We start from the raw sequence: 22138 nt of genomic DNA, 5'->3' as shown, positions 1-22138 counted from the left end.
GGAGAGAAACCAAGAAAAGAGTTGTAAGCCAATAAGTAATTAGTAGAGCTGGGTTAGACTTTCCTTTAAAAATTGGCGATTATATAAATATAATCTTCAAGTTTCAAGAGTTTAGGCGCAACTGATTTATTGTGTTCTCTAACTGCTTTCTGACCTGCTTACAGAGTGAACAAGAGTGCAAAACCACATTCTCTGGGGCTTATTATATCACCCTTGTCTTTCGGAAAAAAGCAGTTCCCGAATATAGTATCGTAATTGTATGGTCTCTCTCCCTCTCCCTCTTTCTCTCTCTCTCTTAACAGATCTTAAATATTCAAGAGATAACCCCAAAGGTTTGTTCTCTGATTGGGAAGGATGTTACCAATTTACGAAATAAATGTTTGCAAGTTGTGGTTTTACAGTAACAAGGTTTTCTCGGATCTGTGGCTTACAGAATCCAGCTAATTTTCCTATGCGTACCCTCTTCAGGCAACGCCCCCACACCACTGACACAGGGCACCTTTACTCTATAGAGGTGGTAGCACTTGCTACTGTCAGAAAGGCACGAGCTTTGCTCTGCTTTTCCCACATCCGCTGCTGGTTATGCTACATTACCCGTTTTGTTTCTTGGTTGCTCCTATGACTGGTAGCAGATGGCTAGAGTAAGGGATGCAGACTGCGGGTGAGGAACAAATTTTTTCTCTGTGTGAGTCTAACTGGACCACAAAGGGATCCACAGTCTTGGCTTAATTAGCAACATATGCTAACCAACTAAGCTAATGAGCCCAGAAGAAGGCACAGTTCAATCCCCGCAAGAGTGTAAACACATATATGTAGACACATCCACGACTAAAGGGATGATAATTTTATCATTCAGAAAGGTGTAATTAAATCCACTACCTATGCAGCTTTGAATGTCATTTCTCTTAGGACAATCCATGCTCTTGACTCACTTGTCTTATTGGCAGAAGGGTTGGTGTTCTGCATCATGATATTGGTAAACATAAGACCGTTGCTTTTCTCATGCTTCACCTCCGCACATCCAAATCTCTCTTTCCAATAAGAAGGGAGGACTGGAAAATACCATGGAGCTGCCATGCCATATGTCCCTGCAATGAGAGCACATGAGGAAGAGTGATTACTAACTAAACAGACACTGTGCATGCTTCAGGAAATTGCTTCCTTTTATGGAATTCGAAAGCTGGGTTGAGTTTATAAAGCAAAGCCAAACAGATCATCTCTTTTTAAAAGCAGTGTCAGTGAAGTACAGTCCCTATAAATTTACCTATTTTAAGAGTGGAGTTGGATGATTTTTGTTCACTTGTGAATGTAAGCGTCACTATAGTCCAGGGTTAAAATAATTCTGCAGCTCCACAGAATTCTCACTGGGTTCCTTTGCATATTCCCTGGTCCTTCCCTAAGTCACAGACCAGCACTGATATGCTTTCTGTTTCAAGACAGTCATCTTTGTAACCATTTTGTGCAAATGAAAGCACATAATTTTATTCACCCATCCACACACACACAAAAAAAATGTCAGTAACATTTAGTGGAAGAACACCTAAAAGTGTTAGAAAGGATAACTACTTTGAGATCCAGTCTGGGTCCTAGAATGCAATTGATTCTCTATAAAATTAAGAAGCATAGGTCTTGTCTTATCAACATATCATGCTCCTATTTGGAGAGAGTGGTAGGGCCTGATATCATCACATGACTTTAACTTTACCCTGTCTTTAGCGAGACTACAAGAGAGGGAACACAGTCACATATTTAATCTGAAAATTTTGGTTAATTTAGGGTTTTAATATACTGTCTCGGAGACCGCATGCAGCAATCTGTTACTGCACGCGTATTGGCTGATTTACAGTGACGACAACCACAAGGAGCATCTATGCAGGCTCCTACCTGGGAAGACGTTCCTGACGTACCAAGCAATAAAGAAATAAATGAAAGAATCTGCTAGGATCAGACAGCACAGCCAACCAAATGAGGTAGTATCATCCTGAACAGGGGAGCTGTACATATTTTCCCATTGAAGACCTAGAAATTGAACACAGGTGTTTATTCTTTCTTGACACACATCACAGTTAGAGATAAAACCCTGTTTCCGAGAAATTGAACATACCAACACCTTGCTCTTCGTATCGGGCAATATATTGGCTTGCATAGCTGAATGCTGTTGGGGACAGCAGACTCTAGGAAGAAAATCAACAGTGGTGATAGTTCCAGTAGATTTCACCGAGAGGGTCTCAAAATGCTTAAAATGTTAGACATATAGAACAAATAGATGCTTGCTCTCTAAGTCTATTTTAAAATACTGCAATTTCCTGCCAAAAATTCTACAATGAGAGGGACAGAGAAAGAGACAAAGACAAAGACAAAGACAAAGAAAGACAGAGACAGGGAAAGAGAAAAAGGTGATAAACTTGAAGAATGTCTTTTAAAAATCCAAAACATATGTTTAAGCTTATTAAATGTTGCTCAGAAATTTATAAGGTAGGGACAGAGTAATAGAATGTGAAGACTCAAATTAATTGATATCAGGGCCAGAAAAATGTTTTAAAATTTATTTCAGGTGGTAAAATTATGAATGAGAACATACTAAAATATTTTATTGGTTGAATATTGATAATCACTACAAATTATAAATTTAAGTTTTGTTTAAACCTAGAGCAGTCAGTGTTGACTTAAAGTCATTCATCCAGATCTATGTCTATGAGCAGTAAAGCCTTAATATGATGGGAAGTGCTGTGCTTTCTGAATTTTAAATGCAGTCCTCTTAATTCTCAAAGTAGTGCTTCTGAACTAGGAAAAAGCAGAAAAGAATCCACATCTGAGCATATGAAATCAATGCCTCCATCACTTTCCCCGCAGGCTATGTGTTACTCATGAAAACCATGAGGGCTTTTTATACATGGGAATGGTTCTAACGCAAGAGGTTCTGAAATTTTTGAAGATTTGAACCAGAGAAGTCAGAATTCTTGATGATCTCTAAAACATGGTGAGCAGTATTTTAACCATTCAGGAACCATAGTGCAACAGCACCACTAATAGTTCTAGAAGCTGCGGGGGGGGGGGGGGGGGGGGGGAGAAGAGGGGTAGGGGATGTTTCCTTTCAGAGTAGACAGCAAGTAGAAAAACTCTTATTATTGGAAGAGTTACATTTATTTGGCTACTACTTAATTTTTTTTGGTTTTGTTTTTATGTTTTTTTTTATTTTTTAATATTTTTTATTTTTAAATAATTTTATACATTCACTTGTATCCCAGCTCTACCACTTAATTTTTAATTATATGTGAACTGGCAACTTGAGACTCTATCTGTGAATGAAGGGAAATAGTCACACAAGGACGCACTCCAACAGTTGACTTACCATGAATACTTTTATAACGTAGCTCAGCTCATCCTCCACCGTAACCAGGACAATAAATGGGAAAAAGGCAATGACATAGATGAGGCTTCCAATCAGGGCTGCAATGTTGGTGTTATTGAAGAAAACACTGATGAGATAGCTCATGGCTATCACTGAGAAACTGTAGTCCGAAAAGTACAGGAACAAAATGAAGCCATTTGTCTTGGGGAGAATATTGCCAAACTTGAGTATAACAATGAGGATCACAATAGTGACCAATAAAAATCCAATACTCTCTATAAGCCAGGCAAAGAAATGGCTGCAAGAGTTCACGCCCATCATCTTCATGTACTGGAAGAAGAAGGAAGAGTTAGCTGCTTCTTTGGCAGAAATCCAAGTAGCAATTACTTCTGTATCATGACAAAATGTCCAAGAGTCTCCTCTTATATGGAACTATGCACTTGAACAATTTATATGAATTCTTTGTACCAGCTCCTCTCAGATTTTATGCTCTCAGGGTGCCATTCCAGCATAGACAATGATTCCCACTGGAGAACACCTTTCTTACAAATAAAAACACACATTTCTAGGACTGGTGAGATATCTCAGCGGACAGAGGCACTTGCACAGCCGATGACCTGGATTCGACATTAGAGCTCAGAAGATGGCAAGAATGATTGACTCTTGGAAGTTGTCTTCTGACCTCAAATGCCACAGCACAGGTGCACCTGCCTGGTCCCTCTGTCTCTGTCTCTCTCCCAGAAAATAAATAAATAAGTAGAAAACACTTCCTTAGCTGCAGAGGTCCTGAGTTCAATCCTTTGCAACACACACACACACACACACACACACACACACACACACACACACACCTCTTTATGTACATTATAGTCCTAGTTTTGAAACTGATATCTAGCTGACTTCTCTAGATTAACATGATTTAGACTAGGACATCAAATTTATGGCGTTTCTTTTATTATTTTACAGCATGAACTTGACATTTGCTTCGGTGTAAATATATCAGTCTGGTAAAAAGCGACACATAGTGTGACTTCAATTTCAATGTACGCATTGAAATAATAAGAGCTGATGTATTTTTAATAAGCCTTAATGAACAATTCAACTATTGCTTCTGCTATTATAAGAAATACAGAATAGATGTAGATCCTTACTGCTTAACACAGGAGAGTTTAAAGGATAACCATCTGCCTTTTCTAACGATCTCCTCATCCCTAACATCAGCAGACAGTCTGTGTCAGTCTTAGTGTCTTCTTTAAAAAAAAAAAAAAAGCATTCAAACATCCACAATGAGCCCAGGTATCTGAGAAGCTATAGGTCAGTTTCTCAGCCAAGGTTCATTTCTGACTCAGCGATGTCCTCAGGGCTGAGACGGTCCATCAGACTATCTGGTTGGCTTGTGCACGCATGCAGAACAGTCAGATGACCACCGTCCCCCTTCGACCCCAGCTGCCTAAAGTTTGGTACGAGTGGAACACTGGGGTAACCTGATATTCCAGTTTCCAGTTTTAACAATTTATGATTAGTATTGAGCTTATAAATCTAATGTCTCATTTTAAAAATAATAAAAATGTTCCATTTGTAGCCTAGTATTTTTATTGAATAAATCATTTTAATCTCTCTTTCTCTCTTAATCCTGTCTATAAAATAACAACAATAATATTGCACTAGGTACTTTATTCTATATGCCAGTATAGCAAGGTTAGCCTTCTAGTTTTTATTCCCCCAACTTATCACATTTGATAACTCTGCTTGCTCTTGTTGTTACCATGGAGACAGCTACCTGCCTGCCAACAGTCTAAGCAATGGGCCTTAAGCTAATCACCACGGAGAAAATGCCAGTGACTTCTCCTCTTCACTTTGTCCTCCCCCTTTACCTTCTTCTATTCCTCCTCCTCAGCCCCACCCCTTCTGCAATGAAGACTCATCAGTGTTTCCATAGGAATAAAGGAAGGGGTCAAAGTGAAGAGATTAAGATTCACATGGAAAGTTTCCCCTAATTGCAAGGCTTGTTTTTATTGAAAACAGAATTACATTTTTTTATTTAAAAAAAAAAATAAAAGAAGACGAAGAAGAAGCAAAACTCACTGATTTTACTCCAGAATTTCTGCCCATATTTCTCTCCAAAATTAAGAAATTATTGCATTATGATGGCTGCGCTTCAGAGACACGTATCAATCCCAGCATGATTCTGACGTGCAAGCTCTTTTTATCTGCACCGGGTGTTGTTTTTATTTTGATAATTATTTACTTATGGATGCTTGAACATAGCCACCTTGTACACGTATAACTACACTATTTAATCTTTTGTGTGCCATAAATCAACAATAGCAAAAACCCTCCCCCCCGACTGCAATGCATATGAGTAAGAAACAATGCCGCTATATTTTCTAAGGTAAATATTTTCTAAGCTACAACAAGGCCATGAAATAAAGTATACATCGTGTAAATTTAAATCTGCTTCTCTCCCCTGAAGACCAGCAGTCTCCACGTAAAGTCCTCATGATTCTAGAATATTTTCCATCTGTAGATTCATTACAAGACAATTTGGTAAGCCTCATAACCAGCAGTGAGGGTGGTTATCACAATAATTAGAAGTCTTTTAAACTCAAGATGTGATTCTCGTTGCTAACTCTGAGACCGGTTATTACACTTCTCACAGAAACAGGCCGAGCTGGGTTCTCCCTGAAGTATTCACAGTTGAACACTCTAGCATGAAAGTTCGGTATGAAACTTTAGGATTTTTATGCCATGAGGACAGCTGTATTCATAACGAGAAAGGGCCCTGTGAGCACAGGAGTCATCCATAAATCATCTGGAGTTGCTGCCAACGCGGTGGCAGCAAAGAAGACCATAGTTGTGGATGGAAGATGGCCCACAGAGAATGGCTGGCTGCACTTTCTTGATGTCACTGGTTCCTCCTCAAAGTGGCAGATGTCAGGTGCCAGCTTTGTAATCAAAGAGTCACCTGTCCCAAGCCTCCCTAACCTGCCAGCGCAATTCATCAATATCTGATAAATGGACAAGCCTTGGTACACAGTGGTCAAAGCTGGCCCAGTTACAGCAGTCACTAAGAAAGAGAGTCCAGAGGAATTTGTCGGAACGTGTTGCTACATTCCTGAAAGGTTTCTTCTGCTCAGAGGCTAATGCTCATACAGAAAGGCAAGACACAAATATTCATGTGTTTGCTTGTGAGCAGTGTCATCCAATTCAACTGTAGGCCAAGCACTCAGTCATTAGGAATAATGACATTTTTCAAAATTAATTTTCTTAACAATAGATTATATATGTATATCTTATTTTTTCAAGATTAAAAAGGATGCTGTGATTATTATTATTATTGGGAATGTTCTGAATTCCTGATAGTAAGGATATGATGTGTGCTATGAAAACATAAAAGGCGTTTAATATGAAGCCCTAGGGTACTAAGGACTCGTGTTCTTGGTAGTAGCTCAGATATCTCAGATTGTCTGTCTGAACTGACAGGAAAACTCCAAAATTTGTCTCCTGATGAATATAAAGTCCCAGCAATGGTGTCTTTGAGCTAGCTCAGAAAACACACACACACACATACCTTTTTTTTTTTTTTTTTTTTTTTTTTTTTTTTTTTGGACAGGCATGGTGGTGTATGCCTTTAATCCCAGCACTCAGAAAGCAGAGATAGGTGGATCTCTGAGTTTGAGACCAGCAAGTTCTACAAAGTGAGTTCCAGGACAGTCAGGGCTACACAAAGAAACCCTGTCTCAAAGGGGAAAAAATGTTATAAAATTAACATTTAATAGCTGTAATATTTTAATTGTTATAAGCACAAAATGTAGGATAAAATTCATGAAGGGCATTTTTAAAGTATTTTAAGGCTTAATTTCAAAATTAGACTTACTGGTTATTAGTATTTGTGCTACTTTCAAAGTAAAGGAGATTTCTCAGCGGCACATCATAACAGTCAAATACTAATGATTTCAATGAGGTACACCTAAATAGGTTTTCTTGCCCCAATTTAAAAATATTGATAGAAAGCAAGAAGTAAAATGCTATTTTTTAACTTTTGTGATTTAGTGTAAATAAAAAAGAAGTAGGATATGGGTACTTTTATACTTAAACTGAATATAAAACAATGGCATTGGAAAGTGGTTTCATGTATCTTGTAGCCAAAGAGACTGATAATCATCATCCTCAACACATATTAAAATTCTTCACTGTTGAAGGAAAGCAGCGGTGATTTAGAAGAGGGTTGGGTGGAAGTCGAGACACTCCTGTTGAAGACCACAGTGATTAACTAGGTTCATAGCCTTCAGCAGGTCATCTCTCACTTCCTGGACACACAGGGCTGTGAACCCAGGGCCGTGGAGAAGCTACGCTGGAGACACTGGAGACATCCCACGCACGCACCTTTCATCAGCTCAATACTCTGTGTTCCTAGGAGGGCAGGGCACCACTGTTTTAAAGACGTGACACTGATTCACATAACACCCAAAAAATTACTTCTGAATAAGTCATGACACTGTATCAAATGCATCCTGATTTCAGAGGCTTTTTAGAAGAGGGGGCCAATATCTTAAAATTGGTAACAAAAAAGATAACTAACATAGGTAACTGAAAATCTCCTCTGTTCTGAGGTGTCTCTGTTCTGTAACTACTGTACTAATTGAATTCTCTAGGGAAAAAAGAAAAAAAAAAGAAAAAAAAGAGTTTAAGGACAAGATTCAAGCGAAGGTGACCGGCAGAACCGGAAGACTCAAAGCTTTGAGCTTTGATTTCCAAGTTGAGTGATTTTTTTTCCCCACTAGGTAACTTTGACCCTTGTGGTCATGTGGTTAGAACTTGAAAGTGGTCGCCTACCAAGTAACAGCACAGAGCTGGCACACAGAAATGGTCCACTGTTAAAAATATGCCTTTCATCTCTTCTGCTGAGAAAGGCCAGCATGATGCTCTGATATTTTGGGTGGCATACACAGATGCAGTCAGACAGCATTGCACGCTAACACAAAACAAAGCGATGAGTGTGAAATACACATACGAACACGCAAGCGTTTATAGACACATACGCACAAGCGTGTGTGTGGCTTCTCTCGCGAGTAACCTGTTGGAGTTAGGTGTCTGTTTTGAAGTAGCAAATAGCTCAGCGTCTACCACACTTTTCTACTTCAAAGTCGTCCTTTATTTTGAAAGACCCACTTTGGAGGCTCAGGAACCTGAGACATAAAAGGTAGAAAAGACCGTGCAACCCAATTAAGGTTGGAGGTGTGAATTCAAGCTTTCAGAAAACCACGGCATACTGTCCGGAAGACAGCAGGGCTTAAATCAGTTTATGAGACATTTAGCAAATTGAAAGATAAATGCAAGAGACAAGGAATACGGGAAAGGGAACTTGTTCTTGAAAAGCAAAATTAGCCTCATGCCTGCTTCGGCTGCCATGTTGGCTGTCTTTCTTCCTTGACAGTATCAGTACTGTTTAAACTCAGTTAGAGCCTACATCCTGTAGGTAATTACTGTGGAAACTATTACTGCGAGGATCATAATTTCATTCATATTTTATTCAATATAACTCAGACTTTGTCTTCTCAGAAGTACTCATGAAACATCTCTTGTGTCACTTTTTTGTTTTTTTTCCATCTATTTATTTATTTATTTATTTATTTATTTATTTATTTATTTGAGAAAAACAAAATAAAGACCACCTCTGTGATCCTTACGATGTTTGTCTTTCTCACTCACAAGGTGTAGGCTGTGCAGGCCGAGTCTGAACAAGCATGAGGAGAGGGCACAGTAATTAGATGTTCTATGCCTAGGACTTACAAGGAGAGAAGATTCCCCACATACCTCATGGAGCCGGAGGTCCTTCTCATAAACAAGCTTTTTAACAAAGGCAGCTATGAATACAACCCAGGCGACCATGAGCACGATGGGGAGGGAGTAGGAGACGCTGGTGAGGAAGCTGCGGAAGAAAACAGAGGATCCAGCCGTCACGAGAAATGCTACCCCGCAGACTGCTGCGCCCAAGGAGCACACTCTGTCATGTGTGGAAATTACACTCCCATTAGGGAGCTCGGAATAACTGGAAATACGGCCCCCCTGTTTCTGAAGTGGGAAGCTGACTTCACAGTAGGCTCTCGTTTTCTTACCGTGGTGGCACAAGAATCAAAACACGGCTCTGCGTGGCTAGAGAAAATTGCCATATTGTTTAAATTGTAGTAAGTGTGTCCTACTTGGGAAAATCATTTTCCGGCTGTAATTACAAAGCTCAAAACTTTTCTTATCTAAATGGCAGGTTCAAAATTAGGTGATTGGCACTCCAATCTAAAAGTGGGGCCACGTCCCGAATGACTATATTAACTTTTAAGGAAGTTCATAATTATTGTTAAGCTAAATCCCCCTAAATTAACTAATACTAAATCCAGAACATTTGATTTAAAATGAAAAAAAAAAAAAACCTGTGGATTTTTCGAAGGCGTTTTATATATGGTGTAGAAATTCCTCTTTTGGCAATATGTTGACCTAGAGGGACCTTGGTAAACCTCACCGGCCCTACATGTATTTCTGAATGGCTGGTCACAATGCAAGGGGTTTTGTTTGGTGTTTCTCCAAGTTGACCGTAGAGCAAAAACACCCTAAACCTCATAAAAAAAAAAATACAGAGTCCTGATTCCAACCTGAAACCTGCTCATTTATGATGTACCAACAGGGTAGGAATTTGCTTTTGAGCAGTTCCCCAGAAGCTGGTGGCGGTGGTACCCGGGAAGGCTCGGTTCTGACCATGGCTGAGGCAAAAGCAGCTGTTCTTAGTGAGGTTCTGCAGCAATATGTTTTGCATCCTGGGCTGACCAGAAGCTGTTATTTAGAGAAAGGGTCCAAAATCATTCTCCCACACTTGCGAAGAGTGCAAATATTGATGGACCATGGGGCCACTATCACTTGTTATCACTCTAGTGTGCGAAAGACATTACTGGAGAGATGGGTGCCTTTCAGGGGAAAGCAAATATACGATTTGCTTCCTGCGGTAGATGTTTATGGTAGAACATCTGTTGAATGGATTTTACCTTGGACCAGGTCCATTCTTGATATAGTTTCTGGATGTAGAACTGGGTAAGGGCTCCAATTAGTTAATAACTACTCTCCTGTAATGTTGCTTTCAAATGACAGTGTGGTTTAGACCTGGTCTAGTATTGAGAAAATGCATACTGTTATTAGACAGCCATACATCTTAGTCAAGTGACTCAAGCTCTCTGGATTTCATCTTTAGCTGAAAACTATGGACTGTGATACTGCTTCCATTTAACCGACAGAGGGCAGAGATAGAACAAATGAAATAACATTTGGGAAAGAGTTCTGTATGTTACAAAGAGCTTAAATTTATGCACAAGACCCTAATCTCACAAAGCACGCAAGCTCTTGGTGCCTCTGTTCTTTAAAGAAATGTCCAGGCATGCTCTGCTTTAGGTCCTAAACATAGGGTAAAGGCTTGGTGAATGTGTTCTCTTCGTTTGACATATCAAATGAAAAAGGGGGTTCTCAAAACGGTGTTTGACTGTTAGCCAGGTCACTTACTTATCTTTCATGAAGCAGGGATAGGGGACGGCTTGAACTTGGACGGCGACTTCCTGTGAGTTCCTTCCTGTTTGTAATTCAATGATTGCCCTTTCAATGCTATCCTGCAAATAAATGAAAGCCCGGCCATAGATCTGGTTGTGTGATGGAGAATTGTGTGGCCCCGGGGCCCAAATCTTGGTTCTTATGCTCCTTGTGGTCTGTGCAGTCTTCAGGCTCATGCGGATAGTATATTTTACGATAGGAGGAAGAGAGACATTTTCAGAGCCATAGCCTCTGTGTGAGCCTCTGTTAGGTGGAAGCTTAAAAATGACACCTAAAAATAAAACAGCAACAACAGCACAAAAGTTACTTTATAGACAGCATTACTTACTGGTCAGAGGGGATATGGAGAGAACAGCCGGGCAATTGAGTTAGTAACAGGATGGTGGATTCAGGCTTTGATATAGAGGGATGGTTTTTAAAAAGCTATCAAACTCAGGGGTTCAAAGCTGGAGTTCAGAATATAATCACAAAGTAAGTGACAGATTAAAGATATCACTGTAAGCCATTTAATTAAATTACAGAAATATTTTAAAGTGGATAATGTTGACTGATGATGAAGCTGGGTTTAGTTTCACCCTTCATCTGCTTGATATTTTCCATTCTTAATTTTTTTTTTTTTTTTTTTGCAGTGAAATGATAAACTTAAAGGTTTCTTGGACTTAGACAATATGGCTGCTTGACTAAAAGAAGGGTTCTCGTTTATGCTGACATCAGAAAGGGCAACAACTTTCAGACTACTTCATTGAGTTCTGGATGAAAGAAGAAAGAAGCGAATTTGGCCCACTTTAGTACAGAGAGACACTCTAATTCCAACAGGACAGCACTTACTTCCAAAGAGCTCATTGCTTTTGTAGAGCTGTTCAGCCACCATCTCCATCTCCTCTACAGTGTCTGCTGCCTGAATGCGGTCGTAAAGTACACAGGAGGAAATGTTTACTGTCAGGGAAGACAGCGTGTTAAGCTGATCAATGATGTCAATGTTGTTCTCTAATTTCAGCCTGAGAACATCTAAAGAGAGAGAGAGAGAGATTACCATCTTTATTTCAAAAATAGTAAAACAAAATATGAATATTTTTAGCCAATGGTAAACATTAAACTAAATTATAACAAAGAGGTGGTGCTGTAGAATTTATTTTTAAAATGTCAAGTATTGCATACTGAAGAAAATATGCCCAGTTCTGCAGAAATTCCTTGAGGAGAATGTTAAGCTAGTTACAAATACAGTCAACCCAGGCTTAAAGAGATGTGAGATAATTCAAAAGCATACTCTGGTATGATTTAAATAACAAAGGTCGAAAATGAATAAATCTTAAAAATTTATACATACAATGGCTGCAGAGATGGTTCAGTAGGTTAAAACTAAAAGTGGTTGGCAAGCAATCAAAGGAACCTGGGCTTGGATGCTTGGCACCTATGGGAAAGCTAGGCACGGCAGGGCCTGCGTTGACAAGGGTTGGGTTGGGGGCAGAAACATGCAAATCCCTGGAGCCTGCTGGCTAACTGAATTGGCAAGCTTCATGTTCAGTGAGAGATCATCTCTCAAAAAAAAGGAGCTAGAGAGATATTGAAGAAGACACCCAATATCTATTTCTGATCTCCATATGCATACACATATAAATATGTTATATGCATACACTATACACACAGAATGAATAAATATGTACATAACAGACTTTGCGCTGGCTATGACCATTTTAAATAAACTAAACAAAAATGCTTCCTTAAGACAAAAAATGTTTACAATTTTTAAATGAAGGAAGGTTTATGCAGAATAGAAGCTAGACTACAGAGCGGCTATAGAGAAGGCTCGGCAGTTAAAAGCACTTGCAAACCCAAGTTCAGTTTCCAGCACTCATATCGCGTTGTTCACAGCTGCCTTCAACTCCAGCCCTGGAGGGCGGCACTCCCCCTTTTGGATAACGAGGGTACCTGCACTAGCACACATTCTCACAGAGGCATGCAGGTATCCACGTAACTAAAAATAAAACAAAATCTTGAAAACAAAAAGCCGAGCTATAGAAGCATTTCGGGCACCTAAAGATGCCTACTACATACTTGCAACTTTCTTTTATAGTCAATAGAGAATCTTAGGAGTCCAGTTCACGGGTACAGCTCTTGACTAGCATGCGCAACAGTTCCAGGATTTGATTCCTAGTACCACTATCATAAATAAACAATAAATCCCTATGTGATTCATCTCTATTCATATCTAAATGAACCTAGACAATATGATCAAGATTTAATTTTAAGTAATTACTCTGGGAGAAAGAGGATATAATAGTTCTTCAGTTGCAAGGTTCCTTGTGAGGAAAGCAGCAGGGACCGTGGGTAAATACGAAATCACAAGCTAACAAGTCATTTGACCAATTAAGCTCTTATTAACTTGCTCATCATGAAGACTGAGCTGTGACTATCATAAATCCTTCTAAACAGGTCCCCTACCTCATCCAAAACAAGTCCTTGTTCCTCGTGGAGGGCAACTCCCTAAATACATTTCTCAGTACATTTTAAAGTGGAAGGTTTTACTTGATGGAGACGCTGGTGAGGGAGGGCTATGTGGTTGTTGAATATTGTGGCCTCCAGCGGACCCTGGAAACCAACATAACAAGGAAGGAGGCCCTAGACCTGTTGGTACTAGAAGAATCATGGAGTGGACTCAAGGAAATGTGCTGGAGAGGCAGCAACAGCCCCAAGCTTTAACTGTACATGTATGTGTGTGTATGTGTGTAATCAATTTTGAGCGCCAAACCTAGGCCTTCAACTGTGCTAGCCTCACTGTTTTACTTACTTTAATCTGATTTTAAATTCTAAGCCTCAGATCCTATTTTAAAAGTTAGGGATGATAAAATTTATTTAAGAACATTATAGTTTATCCCTGATATTTTTATCAAATGGTGGCTTACTGCTTACCTTTGGAAAAGAAATCCCCTAATACCTTTCTTTTACCAAACTGGGTTGACTATCGTCATGTGCACGCAATTACACGGCACACAGCTACATACAAATATAGACAATAATTCCTCCCCGCTGGCTTGCTACTGGAGTCATTTGGGTCCCGGAGGTGCTGGGGAGGAGGAGGCTATTTGCTCTGCTCCTGCCAAATTCTGACGCTCTCAGTCCCTTCCTCAGCCTTGTGGTTGCATAGCAACAGTGAATCAGACACAGCCTGAATTAGATGTCTTGCATCCTTTAGGTTGAAGGTGGGGACTTGGCAGAGGGAATATGTAAGTTCAGACAGCTGCCTTTGATTCTGTGCAGCTTGTTCCTTTTAAATGACCCTGAGTGGAAGACCCAACCTTGAATACTGATTTAGACTTATTTCCTTCTGAGTCTCCACACTTGCCTTTGTTAACTCGATTGCCTTTTCCAGTCGCATTTTGGTGATATCGAGGCTGGTGGAGATCAAATGTTAAATGCTGCCCGAAACCATCTCACCTTCCCACACTTGTAAGGACTGGCTTTTCATTGAGTTATCAAGGAACGCGGGGCGGGGGGGACAAAATGTACCAACCTTACTTATGCTGAGCCAGAGTTGCATTTACGCCATGTATATTGCTGTGAAATTACTAACCACAGGTGTTCGCATATCACTATTACTAATTATCAGAAAACATGGGTAGACACACCTAGGGCCCCACTTTTCCTCCAATAACTAATAAGAAACTAGACACAGAAGGGAAGGGAAGCTATCTCGCAGCCACGGGGCGCCAGGCTTCTCCCCTCAGTTCTGACGTGAATAAAAGCATGCTGCACAGAGGGACTCACCAAGGTCATCTATCTGCTTCAGGAGTTCAACAGCATCGAGGCCCACGGAGAACTTCACAAAAACTTGCACAAAGGGGTTCCTCAGAGTATTCTAAAAGTTGATAATAGGAACCAGTTTCAATATGAGAGGAAAAACATGTTTAATCACTGTCAGTCCTAACACGGCCTTGGAACAATGAGGCAGGCACCGGTGGGCGTTATTTGGGTACCTGCTGTGGGCTCACACGCGAAGATTTGAAAGAATGAGCTTTTGTCTTTAACACGAACTGCTCAGATTTCTAAAAGTGCCCTGAGTGGGGAGGGGGGCATAATTATTTTTAACGTCAGAGAATTATATTCAACTTAATAGAATTTTTATCAGTGCTAATAAATTATTTCCTTTTAAACATAGAAAGTGTATTTCTACAAAGTGAATAGACTAATTAATAAAAAATTAAAAAAAACAAAATGTATTTCATTCTCCCTAGATAAAAAAAAAAAAAAAAAAAGTACACTTCTGACATTTACAAGGGCTCACGACTGTTTTCTATTCTAGCTACTCATCCCCAGCTGTGAGGCCTCCTATTTCTGGCTCCAGGTTATCTTTCTGTGAAGTGGGGGAATAAATGACTCATCAGAACTGTCAGTGTCCATTATTATAATACTGTTCTGTCCTGAACAACAAGAACAACTGTGTGGCCATGGAAAAACACATCAATAAAACCAACCCAATTCACTGAAACACTGGTTGGTAATTTAAGATAATTTAAATTATTTAAAACATTAGGGCTTCGATGGCTATTTTCCAACCTGAGACATAGCTTCCACACTGTAGTCATCATTAGCTCTTTTTACCGTGAGCGAGACACAACTAGGCAGATTTTTCTCCCCACCTCAAAGTGACTACTGTCGCTGCCGTCTCCCTCTGTCTTTCGTGCATGTGTTCATGTGTGTGCGCACATGCGTGCTAATGCACTAATGACTCAACCCTGATCCTAGAGTCTCAGTGCTGTGGCGCAAGCGCTACGTGGCCTGAGGTATCATCTGCTAATGCTTTAAGTGTCAGACTTCCTGTGCATTCACAGAACTAAATTTTTCCTCGAGAATCGAGAGGAGCAATTTATCCTTGTGTTCAGTAAAGATACTTCAGCTAGCTGCTGTTCCCAATGTGAAGATGACCACGGAGGTTCTAATAAAGTCTGCACTTTGGGACTGTTGCTACGTACGATGCATGTCCTTTGGTAATTCAGCACATTAGCCAACAAATTTTCCCCAGTGATATAATGTGTATAAACTGTTTTTCTCCCTCCATAGGTAAAAGGTTTATAGAAAAAAAAAAAAAGATGAATCTTCCACTTAGGAGAATACATAGTGCAGTAAAACTCTGTTCAAGAAACTTTGGTATCTGAGACTCACCAGAAAAGATCCACTGCAAATGAGCATTTTTAACTTAGAATAGTTAAATTGAGTAGTGCATTGTGGGAACCGTGTTTGATGGAAAATGTCCTTCATTTTATAGTTATTAAATATATTAGTGCTTTTTAAAATTTATTTTCTAATTCACACTGTAAATGTAACTATGCAGTGATTGTTAGTCAAAACAAACTGAAGAAAACAGCTTCTAGGTACAATTTTCCTGAAAAAAGTACATGAAACAAATCATTCATTCTGGGTTTAATTTACCCAAGATGATGGTAAAGAGAGGCAATGTTCTTGATTTTTGTTGTTGTTGTTGTTCTTGTTATTTTTCCAAAATACTCTTGGGTTTTATACGGGACATCTCTTTTCATTGCAAACCATTTTCTCTCGAGTACCTCAAACACTATCATGCCTAAAACCTCTTTTCTCCAGCTGATCACAGGCTAACCCAGAGGCTTTGTCTTCAGTTGCCAGAGTCCTGTTTGTACTTGAAACATGCCCCTCCACTGCTTTCAGTATCTTCAGAAAAGCCTGCTTCTTTTTACTAGAATCACGAATCATACTTTTCAAATCTGAAGTGCACAGAGTTGCAGCGTCAAACCTCTAACTATCCTGGCAGGAACATCGAGAACGGCTGAGTGAGGACTAAATCTGTAAGAGGTCAGTTATAAGAACTTTTTTTTTTCTAGGAGGGCCTTTTGTTTCTTCAGGAGCACTTGAATGTAAGACATCTACTTGTGCACACCTGGTACCGCATGCTTCCACTAAAGAACTCCGGACATTGATTGCCTTCTAGAGTATAACTTTAGAAAGTCTAAACCCGTGAACTCCCAAAGAATAAGTTAAAAGAGAGATAACTCAAGCATATCTCTAGCATGTGATCACGCAGTAAATGATTATAGTTGTGGTTACATTGTTGTGTGAGAGTTCTCACCTCTAAGGTAGTAGAGAGGCTGGAACATCCAGAGGGAAAGGAGGGGTGTGAATGGGAATGTGAAGGAGATGAATGTGAATGGAGCGGTTATTCTAACCTCTTGAATGTGGATGACAAGTTACCATCTTCATGTAATAAAATGATTAAAATATCGAAGAATCGCAATTCCCAGAAATGGTACGACAGAGCGATCCAGTACCTGTAGCATTGGGATGGTCTGGTTCAGCAGGTGAAAGGAGTTCATGAAGATGGGCGACTTGTCCATCCACTCCTGGGATTTTTCTCTTAATTCCGCCAGCTGTCTCAGAGTTGCGTTGGACTTAACAAAGAGACAAGAGAGATTTGGTCAGTTGGTTTTCTTCATGTATTTCAATACAAGACTTTTTGTTATATTAAAAAAAAAGCATTAAAAGGTAGGGTTGGTAAAAAAAAAAAGAAAGAAAGAAAGAAAAACCATTGTCAGACAGTTTCTATATGTTCAAAAGCATCAATTGATATATCTGATAAGGATCAATATCATTCATAAAAATTCTGGGAAATTTAGGGCTTGCCTCATGTCCAGCACAAATTTATAATCAAAATGGAAGCCTTCCCAGAGTTCTCACAAGTTTTCATTTTTACCGATGTTAAATTTCACGTCATTACTGAGCAGCACCAAGTTCTCGCATGTAGGAAGGATGTCGTTTTTAAATTAAATGTTCTAAGTCAGAAAACAAACCAGGAGAGATGTTCCTCATTCTTGTTCCTGGGAACAGGTACACCACAGCCACTTAGGAAACCAACCTGACAAGGGCTATTCAAATAAAACGCAGCCAAGCTTGGTGGTACATGCCTGTGATCCCAGCACACGTAGGCTGAGGCAGGAAGACCCTGAACTCTCAAGGACTGCATGAGCTCCAGAGCAAAACCCTATCTCAATAAAATAATAAAATAAAAAGCAATAAAAAATAGCCCCTTAACCCTCCAATCCTAGACATTAATCTTCTGAAATAAAATAATAGCATGTCAAAATGTATGCACAAGTGTTCTGTTTACACTACCGCAAAACTAAAAACGTACACCGGGAATAAGATGAATATTCTGAGAATTAAATAAATGCATTTCATGTAATTAAAACATTTCTCTGAAAATCTTTAAAAAGCAAAGATTTAGCCAGCTCTTTTGAATTGAAGAAGTTTTTACCATATAAAAGAGAGGAGATGAGCATCAAGCATGAAAGGGGGGAATCTATACTTGGACAGTGAGAGTAAATCACTTATATAAAAGTCTGTGATGTATACGCCCAGTGAGACAAGGAATATCAAATCACAAACGTGCAAAGGAGCAACACTCAGTGGTAACCTCCTGTTCATTCTACTTAGTCCTCAAAGTAATATTAGACTCACATCAACTATAATTTAATGATCAGATAATGTTAAGGCAGATTTTTTTTTCATTTTCATTCTTTAGCTTTTAAGAGGGCAGTAGGTGTATAATTCAGGTCATGAAAGCTCTTTCTTTTTTGAGGAGGGGAGGCTGTTAGCTTCCAAAGCCTCCTGTCTCAGCCTACAAGGCACCGTGTTACAGGTTTGCTCCACATGTCTCTCTTCAAGCCAAACTCACTGATGCTTTGCTTTCTTGTCAAGGCTGGGAACTGAATCCAGGGCCTTGTGAATGTCAGGCAGGCATTCCACCATGTCCAACTTAAAAGTGAAGGGATGTTTTGTGGTAAAAGGAGGCAGGTGGTAAGTATAGGTCCTGGTGATACTGTCTTTCTCAAGATCTGTCTTTGATATAAATAAGAAATATTAAATACTTCAATCAACTATGAAGTCAATAATCTATGTTGTAAGGGCTTTTTTTTTTTTATTTGAATGAGCTATATAATCGCCCTTTTTTTTTTTTTAGTGTGATTTTTCTATATACTTTGAACATTCGACATGCACTGAAAACTTTTTGGCTTTCTCAGAGCATTGAAAAGCCTGAGGTCTAGCTGTGCCTAATTTCATTCCCAAATGTCACCATGGTTCATTTCACTGAGAGATCCCACCTGTCATAACCTATACCCAACCTAGAGGCAAAGAAAGGAATTATCACGAGTTTCCAAAAACCAAAGTCAAAGTTGATGGTAGAGAAGATGTAAGCCAGAACCACCTAAAATAAATTTAGAAGGTGACTGCTTTAAAACAGAAACAGTACTGCCCCCATAGAAACACTGCATTTAACAGCCAAACCTTTTCCATAATGGCCTTTGTAGTTGGATTATATGGTGCATATAAAATCCTTCCCAACAACATTGGTTTCAAGAAGGCCCAAATCACAGGTCCAGCAGGCATGTTAATGATGTCTTTGTAAAGGGAGAAGCAAAATGGTGCTGGAAATAAGAGGCAAGAAAAAAAATAATATATCAGTCAATTAGTAGACACAATTAATATGCATCAACCATTATGATTTAGAAGAAAGCTAACAATCATTTCCAGGCACATTCAAAATCTTATTCATGGAGAAGTGCTACAAACTATATAGCCTAAATTTTATGTCTTAGCACTTTCTACATTGGTAACAGATAGAAAGCATCTGGTATGGCAGTAAGACAACCGAGTAGCAATTGTTTTTTGGGTGAGAAAGTTTAAGCTGAAAAGCAAGCCCAGAATAAGCAGTGGCATTTTGCCAAGAAGAAATACAAAGATTTCAAACCACATTTCAGAACTGCTCCTAACATATCCATTTTACTAGTACGTAATTTTCTGAGAATACATAAAATCTTACTCCCAGAATGGTACCAGATACATGAGAGCCGTTTGTAGGTTTTTGTTGAACGGATAAAAAGACAAATGTATGAGTCAACCCAATTGCTACGCTAAATACCCATATATCACCCGGAAGAGTTCCTCAGATCACATTTTGCATCTCAAAGTTTATAGATCAAGTAAATGGCTTTGATATGCCACTAAACAGTTATGCTTAGCTGCACACACACAGCCCCGCCATATGCCATACAAACATCTAATGCCAGAAAGTTAGGGGAAAATATTGACCCTAGCAAATTTAAAACAAGCTTCTGCATTATCTCCTGGCAAGAATTCATAGTTATGACCTAGAGATGCTAACTACAGAGCACTGCAGGCCAACCACAATGTGGTCAGTGACGGGCTGCATATCTGATGGGGTGCCAGACGGTAACATCACCTGCTGATGTCATGGCTGACACTCTAGTTTGTCTGTGATGTTCCCACAGTGACCAAGTCACCAAATGACACGTTTCTCAGTACACATGGTTATTACCAAAGTGATCTGTGATTGTACCTTCTGTCATTTAAAGAACCCAAGAGCCCTGAGACCCCCCCCCCCAAGTCAGTGACCTTGGGCAGGAAATTGAGCATCTTCAGACTCAAATACCTTCTATTAAGATGCATGCAATAGGGTAGGCATTACCTCACGTGGCTGCGTGATGAGGGCATGACTTAACAGGCAGAACAGGCAGCAAGTACCAAACAAGCATTTTCTATTTTCTTTCTGAGATAAGACTGATACTTCATTTACCATGAAAAGCAGCGACAGACCATGCAACACTTTTGCCATTGAGAGTTATTATTTCATACGCATTTTGAGGTACACTTACTAGCATTTAAGGGGATTCCATATTTTGAGGCAATTTCTTCTTTAGTTAATTTATAAGTTAGGAAGTCCTTGGTGTGGTTGCCTTTCGGCTTCTGGGATGAAGGCAGCATGGAGGTTAGGTACTCGGTGGTAATTCCCTGGGAACACAGCGCTTGGGAGATGGTACTGAAAGATCCTGCTGGCGTGTTCATCCTCGTGCCCCTGTACATGGCCTGTGAGACAAACGTCCAAGAGTTACTCATGTCACGGGACTGTACGTGCTCCAGCAGACAACACAGAGAGAAAAAGCGGCAGCGCTCAGAGTTCCCATGACTTCTTTAAAGTCTGAATTGCAAACCTAAATACAGAATGAAGTTTTCTTCGAGGGAGTTTTTGTCTTCCGTGTGCTAGATCGGTAGCCGAATTTATTGCACCTGGTCTTAAATAAAAGTCAGCACGACAGGAAGAATTTCTCAGGGAGAACATGACCGAAGGACTCTTCTACCTGTGTTAACGGAACACTCCTGGGCAGGTGCATTTGTTTCAGGGATCTCATTTTGTCTAGCAGAGGATGTGTGCCGGAAGCCAACTGATTGAGAATCTCTCTCAGCTTTATGAAAAGCTCCATCATCCTTTCCACTGGCTTTTGATCTTTCCTTGGGAAAAGCACCTAATGGAAAGAGAATGAAAATGAATGATTTATGTGGAGGAACTGGGACCTCGTGGACAGTTGGTAAGATTGTAAAACAGAGCAGCCTCTTTGTAAAATAGTTCTGAAAGTCTACCGAAAAGCTGAGTGGAGATTTACCAAACAAACCAACCATTCTATTCCTAGGTCTTCACCCGAACAAAGGAAAGAACATAAGCCCTCGTGAAGGCTGGTGTGTGAACACTTATAGGAACTTTGTTTACAGCAGCCAGCGGTGGGGTGGAGCTGACAATCCGCCTGAATGCATAAGCAGAACTTATCTTTAAAATGCAGTATAACATGAACATACAAATAAAAAAAATACTGATACATGTTGCAACGTGCACAAAACTTGAAAATACTATCCTAAGTGAAAAAAAGCCAGACACACAGGCCAGATGCTGTGTGATTGACTCCGCTGATGCAGAAGGCAAAGGCATAAACTGGACTGCCCAACTGCAAATGGACCCTTGATCTCTTGGAGAGAGAATAGAAACGTTAGCCTCTAGGAGAGTAGCGTATGGTCTTAACTGCTGAGCCATCCTTCCAGCCCAGCTACTTTTCAAAGCCAGAAGAGTATCCATCGCCAAGTGCCTTGCATGTAGATACGACATTACTCTAAAAACTGTGTTCCTAACTGTACATACGCAAGTCAATAAAAGTAAAAACTATACTAATGACAAGAATAAAAAGACTGAAGAGGTTCTAGGCAGACAAGAAAAGATGTGTGAGATCTATGGGGATAGAAAGCTCTTTGGTGTGTCCCATAAAGGTCACCATGACACACACACACACACACACACACACACACACACACACACACACACACACACAC

General features: G+C 39.8%; 1 protein-coding gene across 1 annotated transcript in view; it reads right to left on the bottom strand.

The window, feature by feature from the left end:
- Abca12 (ATP binding cassette subfamily A member 12) overlaps positions 1-22138 on the bottom strand; it is a 161862-nt gene that overhangs the window by 41376 nt on the left and 98348 nt on the right. Inside the window, exons 16-27 of the mRNA XM_055616847.1 lie at positions 21121-21285; positions 20638-20848; positions 19250-19389; positions 17236-17355; positions 14705-14795; positions 11768-11947; positions 10895-11210; positions 9170-9284; positions 3353-3682; positions 2105-2174; positions 1885-2019; positions 933-1088 (exon numbers count right to left, since the gene is read on the bottom strand). Coding sequence (XP_055472822.1) covers positions 933-1088; positions 1885-2019; positions 2105-2174; positions 3353-3682; positions 9170-9284; positions 10895-11210; positions 11768-11947; positions 14705-14795; positions 17236-17355; positions 19250-19389; positions 20638-20848; positions 21121-21285 — 2029 coding nt within the window. The remainder of the gene's footprint in view (positions 1-932; positions 1089-1884; positions 2020-2104; positions 2175-3352; positions 3683-9169; positions 9285-10894; positions 11211-11767; positions 11948-14704; positions 14796-17235; positions 17356-19249; positions 19390-20637; positions 20849-21120; positions 21286-22138) is intronic.

The sequence above is a fragment of the Psammomys obesus genome, unplaced genomic scaffold, assembly GCF_907164565.1.
Source record: "Psammomys obesus unplaced genomic scaffold, mPsaObe1.curated_primary_1811, whole genome shotgun sequence".
Lineage (NCBI taxonomy): Eukaryota > Metazoa > Chordata > Mammalia > Rodentia > Muridae > Psammomys > Psammomys obesus.
The sequence above is the reverse complement of the archived record's forward strand: the minus strand, read 5'-3'. Positions and strand labels throughout refer to the sequence as shown.